A 17664-nucleotide genomic window follows, 5' to 3' on the forward strand; every position below is an offset into this window, starting at 1 on the left:
AAATACAGATTTTCCCAGTGCATTTGTTGTAAATGATTTATTATTATCATTGTGTTCAGTAGCCTCTGAAGGCACTATAAAGAATGGCCTCACACCTTATAGAGCGCAGATCAAGTCAGAATAAAACATGCATGTCTGATGCCATGTTCACAAAGGGAATATGAAATATTCATGACACATTTGCAAAGTCATAGTACCACTTAAAGGGACATTCACTCATTCATTCATTATTTCAGAATTACAGTACATTTTAATTGGTATGTGAAAGGAAGCATATTTTACCTACAGAATTTTCTGATGACTAACTGGCTTTACAATGGCTTGTAGAGTGGCATTCAGGGGTTTGTACAGCAATAATATATTTACTGAGAAAGTACAGTACAATAACAGATTATTTTAAAGATTAATAAGCATTTATTCATAAGCATTAATGATAAACATAACAAACAATAAACATAAACATTAATAAACATAACTACCAGTTTTTATAGAATGCCAATAGTTATTTTTGTTGAGCAGTTCCAACTGAGATGAAACCAGTTTTTAGGAATAAATAGGTAAAACCCACATGTCCAATCTCTGGAGTCATAACATTGTACGAGCTGTTACTTTAAGTGCATTTTTTTGTTTTACACCAGAACAAGAGCGGCCTGTAGTGTAGCGGTTAAGGTACATGACTGGGAAGCGCAAGGTGGTTCGATCCCCAATAAGATACATACAGCCGTCGGGCCCTTGAGCAAGACCCTTATCTCTGCAGTGCTCCAGGAGAGGATTGTCTCCTGCTTAGTCTAATCAACTGTACGTCGCTCTGGATAAGAGTGTCTGCCAAATGCCAATAATGTAACACCCTGAATACCCCTGCAACTGTAAATCCAGCAAGTCATCACTTAAACTTAAACTGAATATCTAAACTTAACAGCAAATATCTTAAATAATCAAGTAATATTTAAAAACATAAACTATCCCTTTACAGCAGCACTACTCAACTCCACGTCTGCACCGCAGTGTCTGCAGGCATTTGCTTCAACAATGCGTTTCACCACCCATTTTCTCCGATTAGCTTATTATCTGAACCAAGCAGGTTAAATGAGTGAAATCATGTGGTGCAGTACACGGTCGAAGCGAATACCTGCAGACACTGCGGTCCGCAGGACAACGAGTTGAGTAGGGTTGCTTTACAGCATTGAATTTAAGATTAGAGCTCCACTCTGCCCCCTTCTGGTGATAAGTAGCTATGGCACTCTTCATTGGTGGAATAAAAGGTCACAAAATGCCCCTGCTTGAATCAGTTCCCAAAATTCTCCACAGGGAGCAACCAACATACAAAACCAATTAAAATGCATGCATTTTATTGTAGGTATCGCTAAAGTTTTGTTTCAATAAATTAAATCATCCTACACAAACATACGTGTCTGCTTGAACAGTATTACAAAAAAAAAAAAAAAAAAAAAAAGGCAGCATTATGAGAATTTTTCTTTAAAGCAAATGCATGAACATTTGGTTTGCTTTAGCTTTGTAAACTACAGTATATAGATATTACATTCATATAAATATAGTTAATTTGCAAAAGCAGTTAACAGACATTTGAACAAGTCAAGAGAGTTTAGCCCAGTGGTGGCAGACTCTGGTTATGAATGAACATAGAACAGCTGGTTTTGCGTGACTCTCCGACTATTCGAGGTACTTCCCAGGATACATAAAAAGGAACCTGGAACTGTTCTCTGAAATTAATGCATACATACTATTCAACTTTCATTTCACATGTACACAGTATGTCATAGATTGAAATAAATTGTCAGTGCCCTAGAAAGTGAAGTAGTTGAAAATGAACCTCAAAAAGGTTCTTAGTTGGATGTACCAACAACCATGTACACTACAATTCAACAGTCCTTATACCTGTATATCCAACCAAACACCTAGTTCAAGTTCAAGTTCTGCATTCTCATAGAATAACCATCGGTGCGGTTTCAGAAATCTTCTCTTCACCAGTTTTTACTATATCCCCATATATTATTCAACTGGAGCCTCCATCAATGTGAAAGAGCCAAGACTTCATGTCCTCTGAAGTGTGTGAAGGTATATGTTTCTTTCATTGGCGGCTGCAGAGATGAAAATCAAGGAGGCACAACACATCCCCTTAAATTGATTATTGGCTGTGACTGGTTTTCAATCATTTTCCTTGATTAATAAGTTTGGCAATGATATGAATAATCAATTGGCAGGTAAACACACAGCTTCTTTCTTCATGCCATGTTAGGGAGATTAAGTATCCCAATTCAATTATGAAAAATATGTCTTATTCACTACCCAGTAAGCACACTTTGTCACTATGATGGCTGCATGATGCGATTCATTTCATTGGGACCATGTTGTATTTACAGCATACACACAAAAGAAGGCGTAGCAACATGTATCCACAATTATGAATAAGGTTAATGGAAATGTGCACAAATGTGCGCAAATAATGTTTTATTTCGTGTTTTACCTAATTGAGGGGGACCTGGCTACACCTCACGGTACTGAATACCTTCTGACTTAATCATATTGTTAATCAAGGATTATTTTATTTAAAAAGAGTTGAGACCAATAATCAGTTTATGGGGATTTTTGCAGCTCAGGAGCCACCATTGGTCTCTTCACGAGCGGTTCGGCCACTGGAGGACTGCTCTTCATACACAGCAGGTGCAGGCAGACTGCAGGTGTCAGATTGGCAGGCGGTGACTAATGCATAAAAAACAACATAATACTAGGAAAAAAAAAAAGAAAAAAAAATATGCGTGATGGGAGAGTCTGGTTTCATGACCCTCATAGCGGGTGGAGTTATCGGTTTTCAAATCAAAATATTTTTCTCTCTGCTGCAAAAACCCAATGAATGGTTTGAATAGGTCGCTGATAACAAATGGTATCTCTACCAGCTTTTGGTTCACAGTGACCAGCTTAATGGAGCCAAAACCAGGGTCTGGTACCAGCAGAAGCCTTTAACTGCTATGTGGTATCGCTTTATTTCAGCCATAACCACCGTGTGGTTCTGGTTTAATAGAGCCATGAACGCTGTTTGATACAAGCTTAACAGAGCCATAACTGCTGTGTGGTTTAATAGAGTCATAACTGGTATGGGGCTTAACTGGTGTACAGCGTCCATGACTGGGAAGCTTTGGTTGAAGCACCATGTTTAACACAGAAGCATATTTGAGGTAGCCTGACTCACTGAGCTACAATACAGCAGGCAGACTGGTGCCTTACAGTCAAAACTAAGACACTACCCTGATTCCTTTAACACACACATTAGAGTAGGTATGTACATAATGGTAATGAACATACCAACACATCTATTTTATGGTTTAAACACAATTAAATGATGAATATAATTTTGTAAGCATGAGCAATTAACTGGGCATTACCCATCGACAGTACAAATAATCTAATGAGCTCTACTGCTGGGTGACATTACTTGGAGGTTAATATCTCTTCCGAGGTGTTCCTACATGAGTCCATAAACATAATTGCACCTCCACACTACAGTTACAGTAAAGTCATGCTCAACTCATGTGCAAAAATGCATGCTAATAATTTAACATTAACCAGTTTCCTTTTTCAGCAACAAGAATATTTTTCTGGCCTGAAAGGAAGCCATTTCACATGAAAAACTTTCTTTCAGGTTTTACTTAACTGTTACAAATGTCTTCTGCATACACTGATTGCAGAACATTCAAAGTATTATTTCATAGTAAAAAGGAAAAATAAATTAGTGTTTCCATTTCTAAATTAGTATATATAAAATAGACTTCAGCAGTAACAACCTAAGAGTAACTTTTCACTAACAATTAGACCTCATTTTCAGTAACTTGACACATTTCATGTTCCACAGTACTGGAAAAACAAAAACAAAAACAAAAACAAAAACAGAATAAATCTTCTGACCTATTCTTTACTAACATGTAAACTGATTAAAGTAGACATCTGAAGTATGTCTAATGGAAAATTAAGTGGCTTTTATAATAATTGATTAGTTATTAATGAAAATATCTCCACCAGGATATAATCCAACCAAAATAACAATTATTTTAAGGAATAAGTATTATTTTAAGGAATAAATATCAGCAAGAGTTATATTCCATCAACATGATGGCCACAGAACAGATCTGTTAATTTGTGCAGCTTCCTGAACATGCGCTTGCAGTACATGTATTTAGGACAGTAATCAACGGTTATTGGTATAATGTATTCTGCTTAGATTCCACGGTGGCAACCCATGACCGTAGAGTTCCCCGAAAACAGGGACAAATTTACAATCGCACCAGAAGTTGCCTTCTAGATTCTGCCCTCATCTCCTGCTTTACAAGCACTTGTCAGACACAGACCCTCTGGACTGTGAGGCGAACCCTATAGCGCGAGATGATGACTGCCAGCTCATGGGTTGCTGATACTGCCTGGTCTACGCTGCCATGCCCCGGGGCCTCCTGGTCGGCTCGGGCCAGTTGACTTTACCCGGTAGCCGTGGGAGATCCGCAGCCGCCTGGCTGTCCACCTGGGGCAGTCACCGCTGGGATGTGAGAGAGAAGGTTCCGGATTGCCCACTCCACAGCCTGACAGCCCTGCAGTTACAGGGGGGGGGTCAGAATCATGACTTTCAGCAACAGAAAACACACAGGTGCATATGCAAACATACAAAAACCTACAAGCACTCAGAAAACAAGGAAACACAAGTATGGCCACGTACACTGTCCATACTTGTATAACCATTTACCATTTACACTACATGCACACAGCACATATCCACAACATTCACAACAAAGGTGCTGGTCTTTAACCCTTCAATGTAGAAGATCACAAATGTGTGATTAGAAAGTTTTTAATTGAATATTCCGTTGCTGATGTAACGGTCAGTATTTGAAATGGAGTTCTAGAACACATTCCAAAAAACCTAGCTACTCTTTAAAGGGTTAAAAGATCAGTATTTCACTAAGGGTATTTGCAGCAAGCCTCGAACAGACATTCTCTCTGTGTTTGAGGAAGGTTTGAGGAGTAGAGTCACATCCTGAGACAGCACAGCTTCCACATGGAGTGATAATAACCAGTGAAGCATTGAACTGCTGGATGCCAGTGGACGCAACACTGACTGAACAGTGACTGACAAAACACAACATCAAATGGAAATGGCAAGGCACCAAGCACAGGGGAGTGATATGTTAATGTATGGACCATGCCAAATGTCACCAAATCAAATACTTAATGTGATATTATGGCTATTAATCACAAGATGAATATGGCAAGGCACAGACAAAGCAGTACTAATCTAACCAAAATGGAAACCAAAATAAATAAAATTATATAAAAACTTGTTATGGAAAAGAAGAAAATAAAAATTCTAGCATTCTCAGTAAGCAAAGGGCAATATGGCAAGTGTGTTCTCACTCATTTCAGGCAATGATGGCTCCATTCTAATTACCAAAAATGACCCAGCACACCAGCAGTCAAAAAGAAATACCTGCTTCAAAGATAATTATATTGGATTAACAGAATAGAGCTCCTTGGTAATACTGTGAGAAGTGGAATTATTAAATATGTATATTGTACTAAAGGTCATAATATTATGGCACCTCAATTTAGACAGGCTTCCACAGTTGAATAGGCACTGCACTGCCATCAGTGTCAACAATGCCTCTGGGAGGTAGAAATTGGTGTTCCAATGTCGTGGGCCTTCAGAGAAAAACGTTTGGAAAGCCCTACCCTAGACAATACTAGAAATGTGATGAGTCAGCTCTGCTTTAGAATGACCTCACATCCCAGGTTTCAAATTACAGTACCCATACTGTAGAGGCAAAAGCATTGTTCAGAACAGGAAGAAATTTGAAAAGGGTGATTATTGGTTTTACTACCAATGTATGTTTGTAATTCAGTTACATTTAATTGGTATGGACACTGCCACAAATATGCTTTTGTAATCACTGGTTCATTACTGCAGTTAATATCTTTTCTTCTGTAGCACACCTGATCATTAAAAGTGTTATTTTTTCTGTTATTCATAAGGGAAAATATAATAATATACTGTAAATATAATATGACCAGATCCAGAATGTCTACCCCAACTTCCTTGCTCAGGTGCAAAAACAAAATGCCATATTGCCAAAGCTGAAACTACTACTGCCATTTACATACAACGTCAACTCAGCTGTGACAGGAAAAATAACTGTCAAAATGTAGTTACCACTTATTAATACAGGTTGCACAAGGGTACGTTCTCCCTTTCAGAGTTTTGTATGATCCACTCAATAGCATCCCAACCCTACAGCAACAAACAAATAAGCAGCACACCATGGAGTTTATGCACATCACACTAAAGTCTTGAGTAAGGGGAAGGTTCTCCTATTTCTGAAAAGAGACTTTCTGATGACATATTTGTATATTTACGCTTTCCTCTTGTTCAATTTACTTCCATGGAATTGCAAAAGCTGAATCCAAATCAGTATTTTTGTACCCCAGGTTTAGCAATGGTAAACAATTCTAAAAATAGAGCACGAAAATCTTTGTTTTTCTGGTTCTGTCCTTTCCACAAATGTCTCATTGCTGGCAGTTCTCCGATTTTGTCATTGAGGGAACTGTAAGCTATCACTGAAATTAACTTCCCCTTTAATGGTGACGAACATGAGCTTGTTTATTCCTAGCCTTTTTTCATCTTGTAATACTTTCATTTGATCAATTCATATTACACAATTATAGAAAAGTATCACTTTACCCATCACAAACTGGTAATTTTTAAACTTAAGCTATCTGAATCATTTGCATAAAAAATATTATTCTATTTAAAGACACATGACTTCATTCTACATTACATTACATGCTAGACTGTAAAGAAAAAAAGATCAGCAATTTTATTTTTATTTTTTTAAGTAACCAATCAATTTGGGTTTGACAAAGAGTTTAAGGATTTGTGACAAGGACACAAGGAAGATGGCTGCTGTGTCTGGTACGCTGGTTGGCTAGTGTGTGAAGATTAAATGGCCTCACCTTTTTCAATATTGACCAAAAATTGTTACTATGTGATCTTAAATTGTAAAATATAAAGTTTAGCCTTTTTGCTTAAGTCTAGGTATTTGCAAAAATTAATAGAATAATCGGGCAGATTCAGAGGAGGCAAGACAAAATAAAATGGTGCCAACATGACCAGTCACTGGGTTGTACCTTTCTAGCATTGGCTGACATGCTGAGAGCCATCAGTCCCTCCAGGTAGCTGCTCAGACTGACTCCTTTCACAGTGATGATGGCTTCCTGTGTCAAGACTGTGCTGTGGGGGCAAAGGGAGGGGGGGGGGCAAGGACTGCTTTTCAATACTCTGACAGGAACAAGATAAATACAGTATGGACACCAAGTCAGCATAACTCCTGTACACCTTCATATCCGTCAGCTATGTTGCAAGTGATTGGCAGATGTGGACATGCACCAGTGCATGGCTGAAGCTGGAGATAAGACCATCATTGGACATATTCAGAGCAGCTCATTATTATTTTGGGCCTCACATGGTGTTACTCCAGTAGAGCGGGGGTCACAACCTTAGACCTGGAGAGAAACAGGATCTGCTGGTCAATGCTGGTCTTCAGTTCATTGTTAAATGAATTCTACTTAACTAAATTAATGCAGCTCATTAGCCAGTTTCCTGCATCCAAATTGGTTAATGATTTTCAGGTGAAAACCAGAAACCTGTGCCTCTCCAGGCACAATGTTGGACAAACCTGCTGTACAGAATGGGATTTTTTTGCATAACAGGCATCAAGGAGTTGGGTTTGAAATTGCAGCAAGCTTCTCTATCATGGATAAAGGGGAACTCCACTGATGGAGTGGTCATCTGATATGCTTTACCTCAAGTATTTCAACTATTATTATGAGTATTTTATTTTTATTTTTATTTTTTTTTATCTCAAGGTATCATAGGCACTCAAAATACAGAGTCAGTTGTACCATCTACAAATAAATGGGTTCTGACTGTTTTATAGACAGGGAAAAACAATGTGTGTGTGTGTGTGTGTGTGTGTCTTTTTTTTACTTACACGTCTGGATTTTCTGGATGAGGCCTGTATATCAGACGTTCGTCCACAGACACCAAATTAGTCAGAGTGATCTGAAATGAGACCAGAAACATTCTTCACAATCCCACAGTTCACTGCACACACACATAATTCTCTCTGGCAGCTCCCAGCTGCAATTACATCTTTTGAGCTCTAAAAAGAATAAGTTTGATAAAGTCCTCTCTTCAACACATTCGGTAAAACACTGTAATGTATATTATACATTGAAATACCAGCATCAGGATTATCCTCCATGTATTAGCTTCATTCTGTAACGATAAATTCTGCCTATAATGCTAGCTCAGACTGCACAACAATACGGATGAATTAGAAGAGCAAATTGCTGCTCAATCAAGCAAGACATTCAATTACAGCACATGCGTGTTCTGTCTAGAAGGAGAAACCCAAATCACATTCGTTGAACAAAGCTCCATTTCTTTCTTCTCTGGATCCACAATGGAGTGCTCCTTCACATAGGTTAAGGTCCTGTTGGTTCCTAAAATCTGTACAGCAACAAGAAAATAAGATCAGCTCAGAAGACAGTGACAGACATAAGCCCTTGTTTGTGAGGGAAACATCAGCAAATATTATTTCCATTACATTACCACTTTCACAATTATCATTGTAATAACACCGTTAATGTGTTTAATACCAATGCAAGCCATGAAACTTAGGTGCTGTGAACCTATGCATCAGTGAGTGTTGAATAATGAATGGCGCATTAAAACCACAGCAGTCAGTCATGAGAGAAGAATAGCTAGGCTACACCTTCACTGATTACAATTTGTATCAGTACCACAAGGGACCAGGCGAGTGAGGTGCAGTGCTTTCAGAGGGGACCTAACGAAGTTGGAGAAAGAACTGACCGCTCGAACGATAGCGGGCAGGCCCCACTCGGTGCTGAGGAGCCGGTGACTGTGGAGACGCCCCTGGGTGTCCAGGTTCCGGTCTAGGACGTCCACTCCCACCACGCTGGGGTTCATGGGATTTGGGTACTTCCGCATGGCAGCCTTGATCACCGTCTCCCAGGGGTAGCTGTCCACACACCAAGTGTTTTTAAAACCGGGTTAAGGCAGACAAAAGCCCTTTTTGTAGCCGTACCCTGAAATTACATGGAACTTTAACATTTATGGGTCAGATGAATGAGAGCCAGAGTTTCCATTCGAGAAAACTCTCATTCGAGAAAAGCTCGAGACCTAATAATTAATTAAAATTAAATTAAAGACCTTCAATAAATAATTTAATGTTTAATGTTTAAAGTTAATGAGCACAAAACCATAACAGGAATAGGAAAATATCAAGCACTCAGACTTGTATCGCTAAGACATCCATCCAGTTACATCGTTTCTTATTTCTTGGAAAAAATAGGAATATAAATTTAACGTGTACAGCAACTAAATGATAACTTACTAGCTACACAGCAATCACCATCACACCTCCACATCATAGAGTCACAGTATACAAATGTTTCTAAAAATCCTGTAGATGTATGCGCAATAAAATGGTGGTCTTTTGTGAACTTCTTTAAATTGCAGGTTTTGCTTACAAGCGTGTAGTGTACCAGCTGGATACTATTGCTCTCATTTGCCCTGACATTCGTTTTGCAGAGTGGTCATTTGCCGTTCCATCCTGGTTGCTTTCCTTCCTTTCACATTCCCCATATTAAGTCAAATAATTGCTTTAATAAAATCACAATTAGCTGCTCAATTATGTAATCAGCCAATTGACTGTGTCATTAAAGTGCGTACCATAACCCTAGAAAATAGCTATTGAAAAACCAGTTTAAATGCCAGCAGGTTACATGAGAGGAACTGCTGGTACTAGTTATAACACAATGGGGCACCAGACACAAGATTCCTCTCTCACGTAATACAGAAATACTGCCCATAAAGGGACATTCAGGAGAAAGTAATAACATTAATCATCATTAGCATTGGTAATATCACTAGCATTGGTAATAACATTAGCGATCACTGGCTGGAACTGCAGTACTGCATTTCTGGTGGGCACACTGCAGCAAGGTAGAGTAGCATTGAATTTATGCCACATCAATACAGAGTACATGATGCAATATTTACAACATGCAACACCAGTAGAGGAAATTCCGAGACAGGTGACACAAAACCTCACTATACCTGACCTTTTCCTTTTGATTGGCACCTTGTTGCATCATTACACGTGAGATCGCAATACTGAAGGATGAAGTGAAACTGTTTGTGGTTTTTCAACAGCATTGTTAACAATTCCACTGGAAACTTGAAGTCACAAAGAGTGAAATTCACAGGATACTACTTCACAAAAATGTGAACGTAGAAAATTTTATTTGAAGAAGGAATAATTAGGCTACTTCTGCAGTGATGGTCAATAGATAATCTATTTATTAATTTTGTTGCATTAGGATGGAATGTGAACAATAAATACCGGTTTTCGACATTATTCAAACTGCTGTGCAGCAAAATGATGGGCCTGCTCCATGATCTTGGGGATCCCGAATAAACTCCATGGTTACATGAAAGTCAAATCTTAATAAGTAATATGCAGCTATCTACAGTACAGAACCCATTTCTGAACCACAGAACTAATGTGCACTGAACTCTTCAAACCGGAAGCGAGTTCGGATACAAACCAAGTGCATCTGATAGGTATCTTTAGTTGTCTTGAATGACCCATAGGGCCTACAGATTTGCTAACAGTTCATATATTTATCCGAATTTGAATATCTGGCTAGGTCCTTTAGGTAACCATAGTTATACCCACACGATCAATCGAAGAAAAAAACATTAGTCAAATGTAGTTCATGCTTAGGCTACATCTAGTACAAATAAAAAGGGGAACATATAGGCAAAAATTTGTATTTTATTTGAATGGCCGGCTTTTCACTGAGATGATGATATTAGCTGATTAGCAAGGAAGTGCGTTGCTAACATCGTGGCTAGCTGGTATCACTCGCTCGCAAAGATGCTGACATTACATGCTACCTGAATATGTGTTCCGTGCTCCAAATCTTCATTTTTCTGCTTGATGTTTCTCACCTCTTCTTGCAGAAAGAAAACCTATTTCACGGTTTTTATCTTCCTGACCGGTACATTTTCTACAGAAAATAGCATCACTTATTCTAATATGTTGTACCCTGCACCCGCCTTAAAACACTGAACACAACCAATAGAAAACCAGTGCAGCCCTCCTGACATTATGAGCTGGAGTTCGACGTAGATTCAAGCAGTCAATTTTGCGCAGGCGTTGCGCAGATCTGCGTCGACCGCTACCGGGTTGGTCATTCTTGATCGTGAATTGTAGATATTCCATAGCCAATGGTTCTCTCGCCCTGTGTGTATGATGGTTTTCGTTGCAACCATAATTGCAATCTCAGAATTTTAACAAGCATTTCATTTGGCTTAATTAGGTGCTTCATGTTTGGAGGGTTTATGTAAGCCATATTATGTCAGATATAGCTATGCATTCCATGAAGAAAACAATTCCCAAGTTCATATTGTGCTTATTGTGTTGTATTGCAAACAACTGAATAAAATCAGTAAATTGTTAAACGATCAAATTAAAGTTGAATCAATATGCTCCTAATTGGTGAAAGTGTGGACACGTGGCTACTAAGGGGAGATAATGAAAAAAATCCAGACAAAATTCAGACAAAAATCCAGACTCTCATGATAGAGCCAAACCCCTATGGTGTTAATAATTAATTAAATAAAACAATAACCTAAATAGGAGCACATTGATGAACTTTTTTTAATTGGATCAAAAAATGTAATTTTAGCCTGGGTGGCACGGATGGTGCAGTGGGTAGCACTGCCGCCTCACAGCAAGGAGGTCCTGGGTTGTAATTCCCGTCGGCCGGGGCCTCTCTGTGTGGAGCTTGCATGTTCTCCCGTGTTTGCGTGGGTTTCCTCCCACAGTCCAAAGACATGCAGGTTAGGCTGATTGGAGAGTCTAAATTGCCCATGGGTGTGAGTGTGTGAGTGCCCTGCGATGGACTGGCGTTTATATTGAGGAAAAGTTAATTTTTTTCCCATAATTTAATTCAAAAATTGAAACTTTCATACATTCTAGATTCATTACACATAAAGTGAAATATTTCAAGCCTTTGTTTCATCTTCATGATTATGGCTTATAGCTCATGATAATCAAAAATCCAGTATCTCAAAATATTAGAATATTACATAAGATCAATAAAAAAAGGATTTATAATACAGAAATGTCGACCTTCTGAAAAGTATGTTCATTTATGCATTCAATACTCGGTCGGGGCTCCTCTTGCAAAAATTACTGCATCAATGCAGCGTGGCATGGAGGCAATCAACCTGTGGCAACTTGGATTCTGTGCCTCTCCACTCTTCCTCCAGACTCTGGGACCTTGATTTCAAAATTAAATGCAAAATGTACTTTCATCTGAAAAGAGGACTTTGGACCACTGAGCAATGGTCCATTTTTTTTCTTCCGTTAGCCCAGGTAAAACACTTCTGAAGTTGTCTCTGGTTCAGAAGTGGCTTGACACTAGGAATGTGACACTTGTAGCCCATTTCCTGAACACGTCTGTGCATGGTGCATTGATGCACTGACTCCAGCCTCAGTCCACTCCTTGTGAAGCAAGTCAGTCAACCTTCCATGAATATGCTTTGATACAGCACTCTGCGAACAGCCAGCCCTTTCAGCAATGACCTTCTGTGGCTTACCCTCCTTGTGGAGGGTGTCAATGAGTGTCTTCTGGACAACTGTCAAGTCAGCAGCCTTACCCATGATTGCCCGACCAAGTATTGAGTGCATAAATGAACATACTTTTCAGAAGGTCGACACACAGGTTTCCTCCCACAGTCCAAAGACATGCGGGTTAGGCTGATTGGAGAGTCTAAATTGCCTGTAGGTATGAGTGTGTGAGTGAATGGTGTGTGTGCCCTGCGATGGACTGGCGACCTGTCCAGGGTGTATTCCTGCCTTTTGCCCAATGTATGCTGGGATAGGCTCCAGCCCCCCTGCGACCCTGTTCAGGATAAGCGGGTTCAGATAATGGATGGATGGATGGATGGATGGATGGATGGACATTTCTGTGTTATAAATTCTGTTTTTGATTGGTCTTATGTAATATTCAAATATTTTGAGATACTGGATTTTTCATGAGCTGTAAGCCATAATCATCAAGATTAAAACAAAAAAGGCTTGAAATATTTCACTTTATGTGTAATGAATCTAGAATAAATTAAAGTTTTACTTTTTGAATTAAATTATGGAAAGAAATGAACTTTTCCAAAATATTATAATTTTTTGAGATGCACCAGTAATGTGGTTTACACATCCCTCGAAACATGAAGCAACTAATTATGCCAAAGCAACTACTTGTTAAAATCTGAGATTGCAATTATGGTTGGAAGGAAAACCAGTATATACACAGGGAGCCCCCAGGACCAAGTTTGGGAACCACTGCCATAGACTATGGAACAAAATGTATCTTGTTGAATAATAATGAAAATGGAGGCCAATGCTAGGGAAACCAACTAAATGGTTCAAGTATATGATTAAACTACTGGCATTGTAGTATTTCAGGATTTCTACTAATTGAACTGGATCATTGATATGTTATAAGGAGTCGAAATTACTGCCACATTAGCTAGTAGAGTACTTGCAAGCAGAATACATTCACAAGTAGCCTATTTAATTTTCTCTGAAGCTAAAAAAAAGTAAGCTAGTAAAGAAACACTAGTCCTAAAATGTTTAGAAACATAGTAAATTACCTGCAATGTTGTCATAACATTTCTTACCGAGAAGAGGCCCTGACTTGTTTACAATCTGAACAGATGTAACTACAAGCGAAATCTGTCATTGCTTTTATCGAAAATTCTGCGGTTGTAACAGCGATAGATTTCGCTTGCAGTCACATCTGTCCAGATGTAAACAAGTCCGAAAATCTTCACGTCAGAATAATTTTTTCAACAAAGTGACTGTGCCCCTGACTGCACAAACAAGTAGCATAACAGTGTGGTCAAAAAGGGGAACATATTGCGACTGTTCCTCTTTACATGTAAGTTTCAGGCTATTGCCCTTGTTAGCAAAACAAGTGGGGCAGCCCCTTTTGTTTCCGGTCTATGGGAAACCCACGGCAGAAAAAAACACCATAAATGTAGGATGTAGGCTATGCAGGGGGGTTTTCCAAGTATACCACATAGCATAGTAAGACCGCCCTTTGCCAAATTGAATGTGTATAGTTAAAAGGGACCGCGAGTGAGGGTATGAAGTCAAATGTCTCACAGTGAAACTGCAGTTCGGAGCGTTTTAACGGTAAGCGAATTGCCTATGTGAATGTTGCTACAAAGGCAAATGGGGTTGGCTTAGTTAGCTACTATAAGAAGTTACTAGGTTACTGTAGCCTACAACATCGCCGAGACTTTGAACTACGTTGATGGGAAACATCAAAAAACAGTATCGAGCTGTTACACTATAACATGCAAAACTACAGGTCTTATATTTATTTATTGTTTAATGAATTTAATTTTAATACGATTGCCATACTTATAATTAGACTCAACCGGGCAACATGGACAGCTGAAAGCTTTACATATCACGGTTATTGATTTCTCCTCACACCCGTTTTCTCCAAAGAAGAGAAGAGAAAGAAGAAGCTTGTAACATCACAAGTCGGCAACGTACCAAGCACGTTCATGTCGTCCTGCCTGGTGGAGCGAATATCGGACTACGTGTCTTGCAAGAGGACCATCACACCGTTTGAGAGTCAGTTGATTCCATTCCAGTGTACTATGGACCTACAGCAAGCCTCTCAGTTCATACAGACTGTTTTTAGCAGAGGTCGGAGGGCCTGCCAGCTGTTTTACAAGCTTTTAGAAAGCTGTGACCCCCTATTGGCCGGAAGTTTCACGGGCTCTCCAGGTAAGGCTGTACAATTTATAAATGCAATTTCAATTATTGTAGCTATGGGACAATAAGATAATATTCAGCTGTACATAATTTCTCTAAAAATCCGCTCTGTGTTCTTTCATTTAGAAAATGATTCAATTCATCAAACCCCCCGCCATATCAAAATACTACTCTGATTGGCGAGTCTCGAAACATGCACCGGAACGCTGCTGTTTTTTTTACATGTTTATTTAAATGTTCATTTTTCAAATAGGAAAAATATTATGAAAACCAAAATGAAGTGATACAGTAGACTGCATTGTAACCTAAATGTTAAAATAAAATAAAAGGTTGGTCTAATTCATGACAAGAAAGCTGTACAACCAGAGAGATACATGGGCCTACATTCAGTCAGCATTTGTTTCATGACTGCCAAATTCAGAATATGTTAAAAATTGGGACAAATGTTGATTTAGGCCAGGCCCAGGTCCAGACATAGCATATTGCACACGGTTTCGACTAGTGGAGGATCACCATCACGTCAATCAAGAATGTACTGTTTTCTTGGAATTGGGAATCTAAGATTTTTTTTTTACTGTATATGCGGTATGTAAATAAAAAATTGAAACGACTAAAGCACTTCTGTTACCCCCTCACAGATCGACAGGACATGGCTCCGACATACATAATCAACATTCATGACTCTACCCTGAACAACTGCACCTTTGGGAGCAACAATGGACATTGTATAAATGCAAATCGCCAGCATCCGCCATCTTACAGTCCTGAGCATGTGAGGCATGGTAAGAGCAGCTCAGCACATTTGACATTATCATGTGTTTGAAATACTTTGTCCATTTGTACAGACTGTGGTACTGAGTCTGACGCAAATGTCATTGGACTGCTAAAGAGCAACTGTCTCAGGATGTGATGTTGATACAATATCAAATCAAATTACATATGCAGTACCCTTGCATCCAGGATCAGAATGGTAACCATTACTGCAAAAGATTATTGTGGCATTATGAAAACTAATGTATTTATTCTCAGAATCATCTGCTTAGTCATACCAGAGGCTTGTTCGCCACTCTTTGTTTGGTATGTTAGAATTGGATTAAGGGTGCTGGTCTAAAAATGATATTTTGGGTGCGGCTCGATACCACCAAAATCTTATGAACTCCTAATTTTGCCCATGGGTATGAGTGTGTGAGTGAATGGTGTGTGTGCCCTGCGATGGACTGGTGACCTGTCCAGGGTGTATTCCTGCCTTTCGCCCTATGTATGCTGGATCAGCGGGTTAAGATAATGGATGGATGAATGGATGTTTATGTCATTGTTTGCAATAGTATTTTAAGCTCAGGAAGAGACATACTACTGCAGCTCCACACGCATTCCTTTTACAGAATGATGTGCTCATTCTTGCCTTGCGCGATATGTTCTACAGTATTTTCCTCATTATTGTTCTCCGTTACCACTTAGCAGCTTGAGCTATTGGTCCTACTTCAACATGTTCGCTGTTACCTGAATCTTAGGCTCCAACTTTTACGTAACGAATATCCCCAAATTAGCTTTAGGCGGCTACCACCTTTACAGCAAAATAACCATAATTCTTTCTTAGAGGTGGAAAGGTGCAGCTGTGGCCAGCAGGGGGCAGCACAGTCCTCTTCTTCGGCACCACCAAGCCTCCAGCTTCACATCTCTGACGTGGAGTATGTCGTCATCGGGGACAACAACACAGTGACTGCGGAGACTGTGGAGGCAGAGGGCCAGGAGGAGGAAGAGGAGGAGGAAGAGCAAGCACTCATCTGACTGGAGCAATGAGAGCAAGGGAGAACCACAGATTGACAGGCCTGGTTGATGGGAGGAGCATGTCAGATATGTCACTATCATGTATGAGAAAGGAAGCCATGTCACTGCCCTATGATACAGTGCATCCGGAAAGTATTCACAGCGCTTCACTTTTTCCACATTTTGTTATGTTACAGCCTTATTCCCAAATTGATTAAATTCGTTTTTTTCCTCCAAATTCTACACACAATACCCCATAATGACAACGTGAAAAAAGGTTTTTTGAGATTTTTGCTAATTTATTAAAAATAAAAAACTAAGAAATCACATGTACATAAGTATTCACAGCCTTCGCCATGAAGCTCAAAATTGAGCTCAGGTGAATGCCAGGCGTCATGTTTGGAGGAAACCAGGCACCGCTCATCACCTGGCCAATACCATCCCTACAGTGAAGCATGGTGGTGGCAGCATCATGCTGTGGGGATGTTTTTCAGCGGCAGGAACTGGGAGACTAGTCAGGATTGAGGGAAAGATGAATGCAGCAATGTACAGAGACATCCTGGATGAAAACCTGCTCCAGAGCGCTCTTGACCTCAGACTGGGGCGACGGTTCATCTTTCAGCAGGACAACGACCCTAAGCACACAGCCAAGATATCAAAGGAGTGGCTTCAGGACAACTCTGTGAATGTCCTTGAGTGGCCCAGCCAGAGCCCAGACTTGAATCCGATTGAACATCTCTGGAGAGATGTGAAAATGGCTGTGCACCGACGCTCCCCATCCAACCTGATGGAGCTTGAGAGGTGCTGCAAAGAGGAATGGGCGAAACTGCCCAAAGATAGCTGTGCCAAGCTTGTGGCATCATATTCAAAAAGACTTGAGGCTGTAATTGCTACCAAAGGTGCATCAACAAAGTATTGAGCAAAGGCTGTGAATACTTATGTGATTTCTTAGTTT

General features: G+C 39.6%; 2 protein-coding genes across 4 annotated transcripts; one reads left to right on the plus strand and one right to left on the minus strand.

Annotated features, from left to right (window-relative positions):
- Positions 1–22: 22 nt before the first annotated feature.
- Positions 23–14848, minus strand: prelid3a (PRELI domain containing 3A). 2 transcript variants are annotated; one of them, XM_061236830.1, is made up of 6 exons: positions 14718–14848; positions 8930–9098; positions 8477–8566; positions 8046–8116; positions 7183–7285; positions 23–4595 (listed from the first exon to the last, which is right to left on the minus strand). In XM_061236830.1, exons 2-6 carry the CDS (start codon positions 9065–9067, stop codon positions 4485–4487), a joined length of 513 nt encoding a protein of 170 aa, XP_061092814.1. In that variant the 5' UTR covers positions 9068–9098; positions 14718–14848; the 3' UTR covers positions 23–4484. The 2 variants fall into 2 exon arrangements, with proteins under 2 accessions (XP_061092814.1, XP_061092804.1); XM_061236820.1 differs by lacking the exon at positions 14718–14848 and adding an exon at positions 11042–11199.
- Positions 14230–16900, plus strand: si:dkey-29h14.10 (uncharacterized). Of its 2 annotated transcripts, none has more exons than XM_061236843.1 (4): positions 14230–14348; positions 14673–14954; positions 15581–15724; positions 16540–16900. In XM_061236843.1, the coding sequence occupies exons 2-4, from the start codon at positions 14729–14731 to the stop codon at positions 16728–16730; spliced, it is 561 nt and encodes a 186-aa protein (XP_061092827.1). In that variant the 5' UTR covers positions 14230–14348; positions 14673–14728; the 3' UTR covers positions 16731–16900. The 2 variants fall into 2 exon arrangements, with proteins under 2 accessions (XP_061092827.1, XP_061092835.1); XM_061236851.1 differs by having other exon boundaries at positions 14237–14348; positions 14670–14954.
- Positions 16901–17664: the final 764 nt, after the last annotated feature.

Source organism: Conger conger, chromosome 1 (assembly GCF_963514075.1).
Source record: "Conger conger chromosome 1, fConCon1.1, whole genome shotgun sequence".
Lineage (NCBI taxonomy): Eukaryota > Metazoa > Chordata > Actinopteri > Anguilliformes > Congridae > Conger > Conger conger.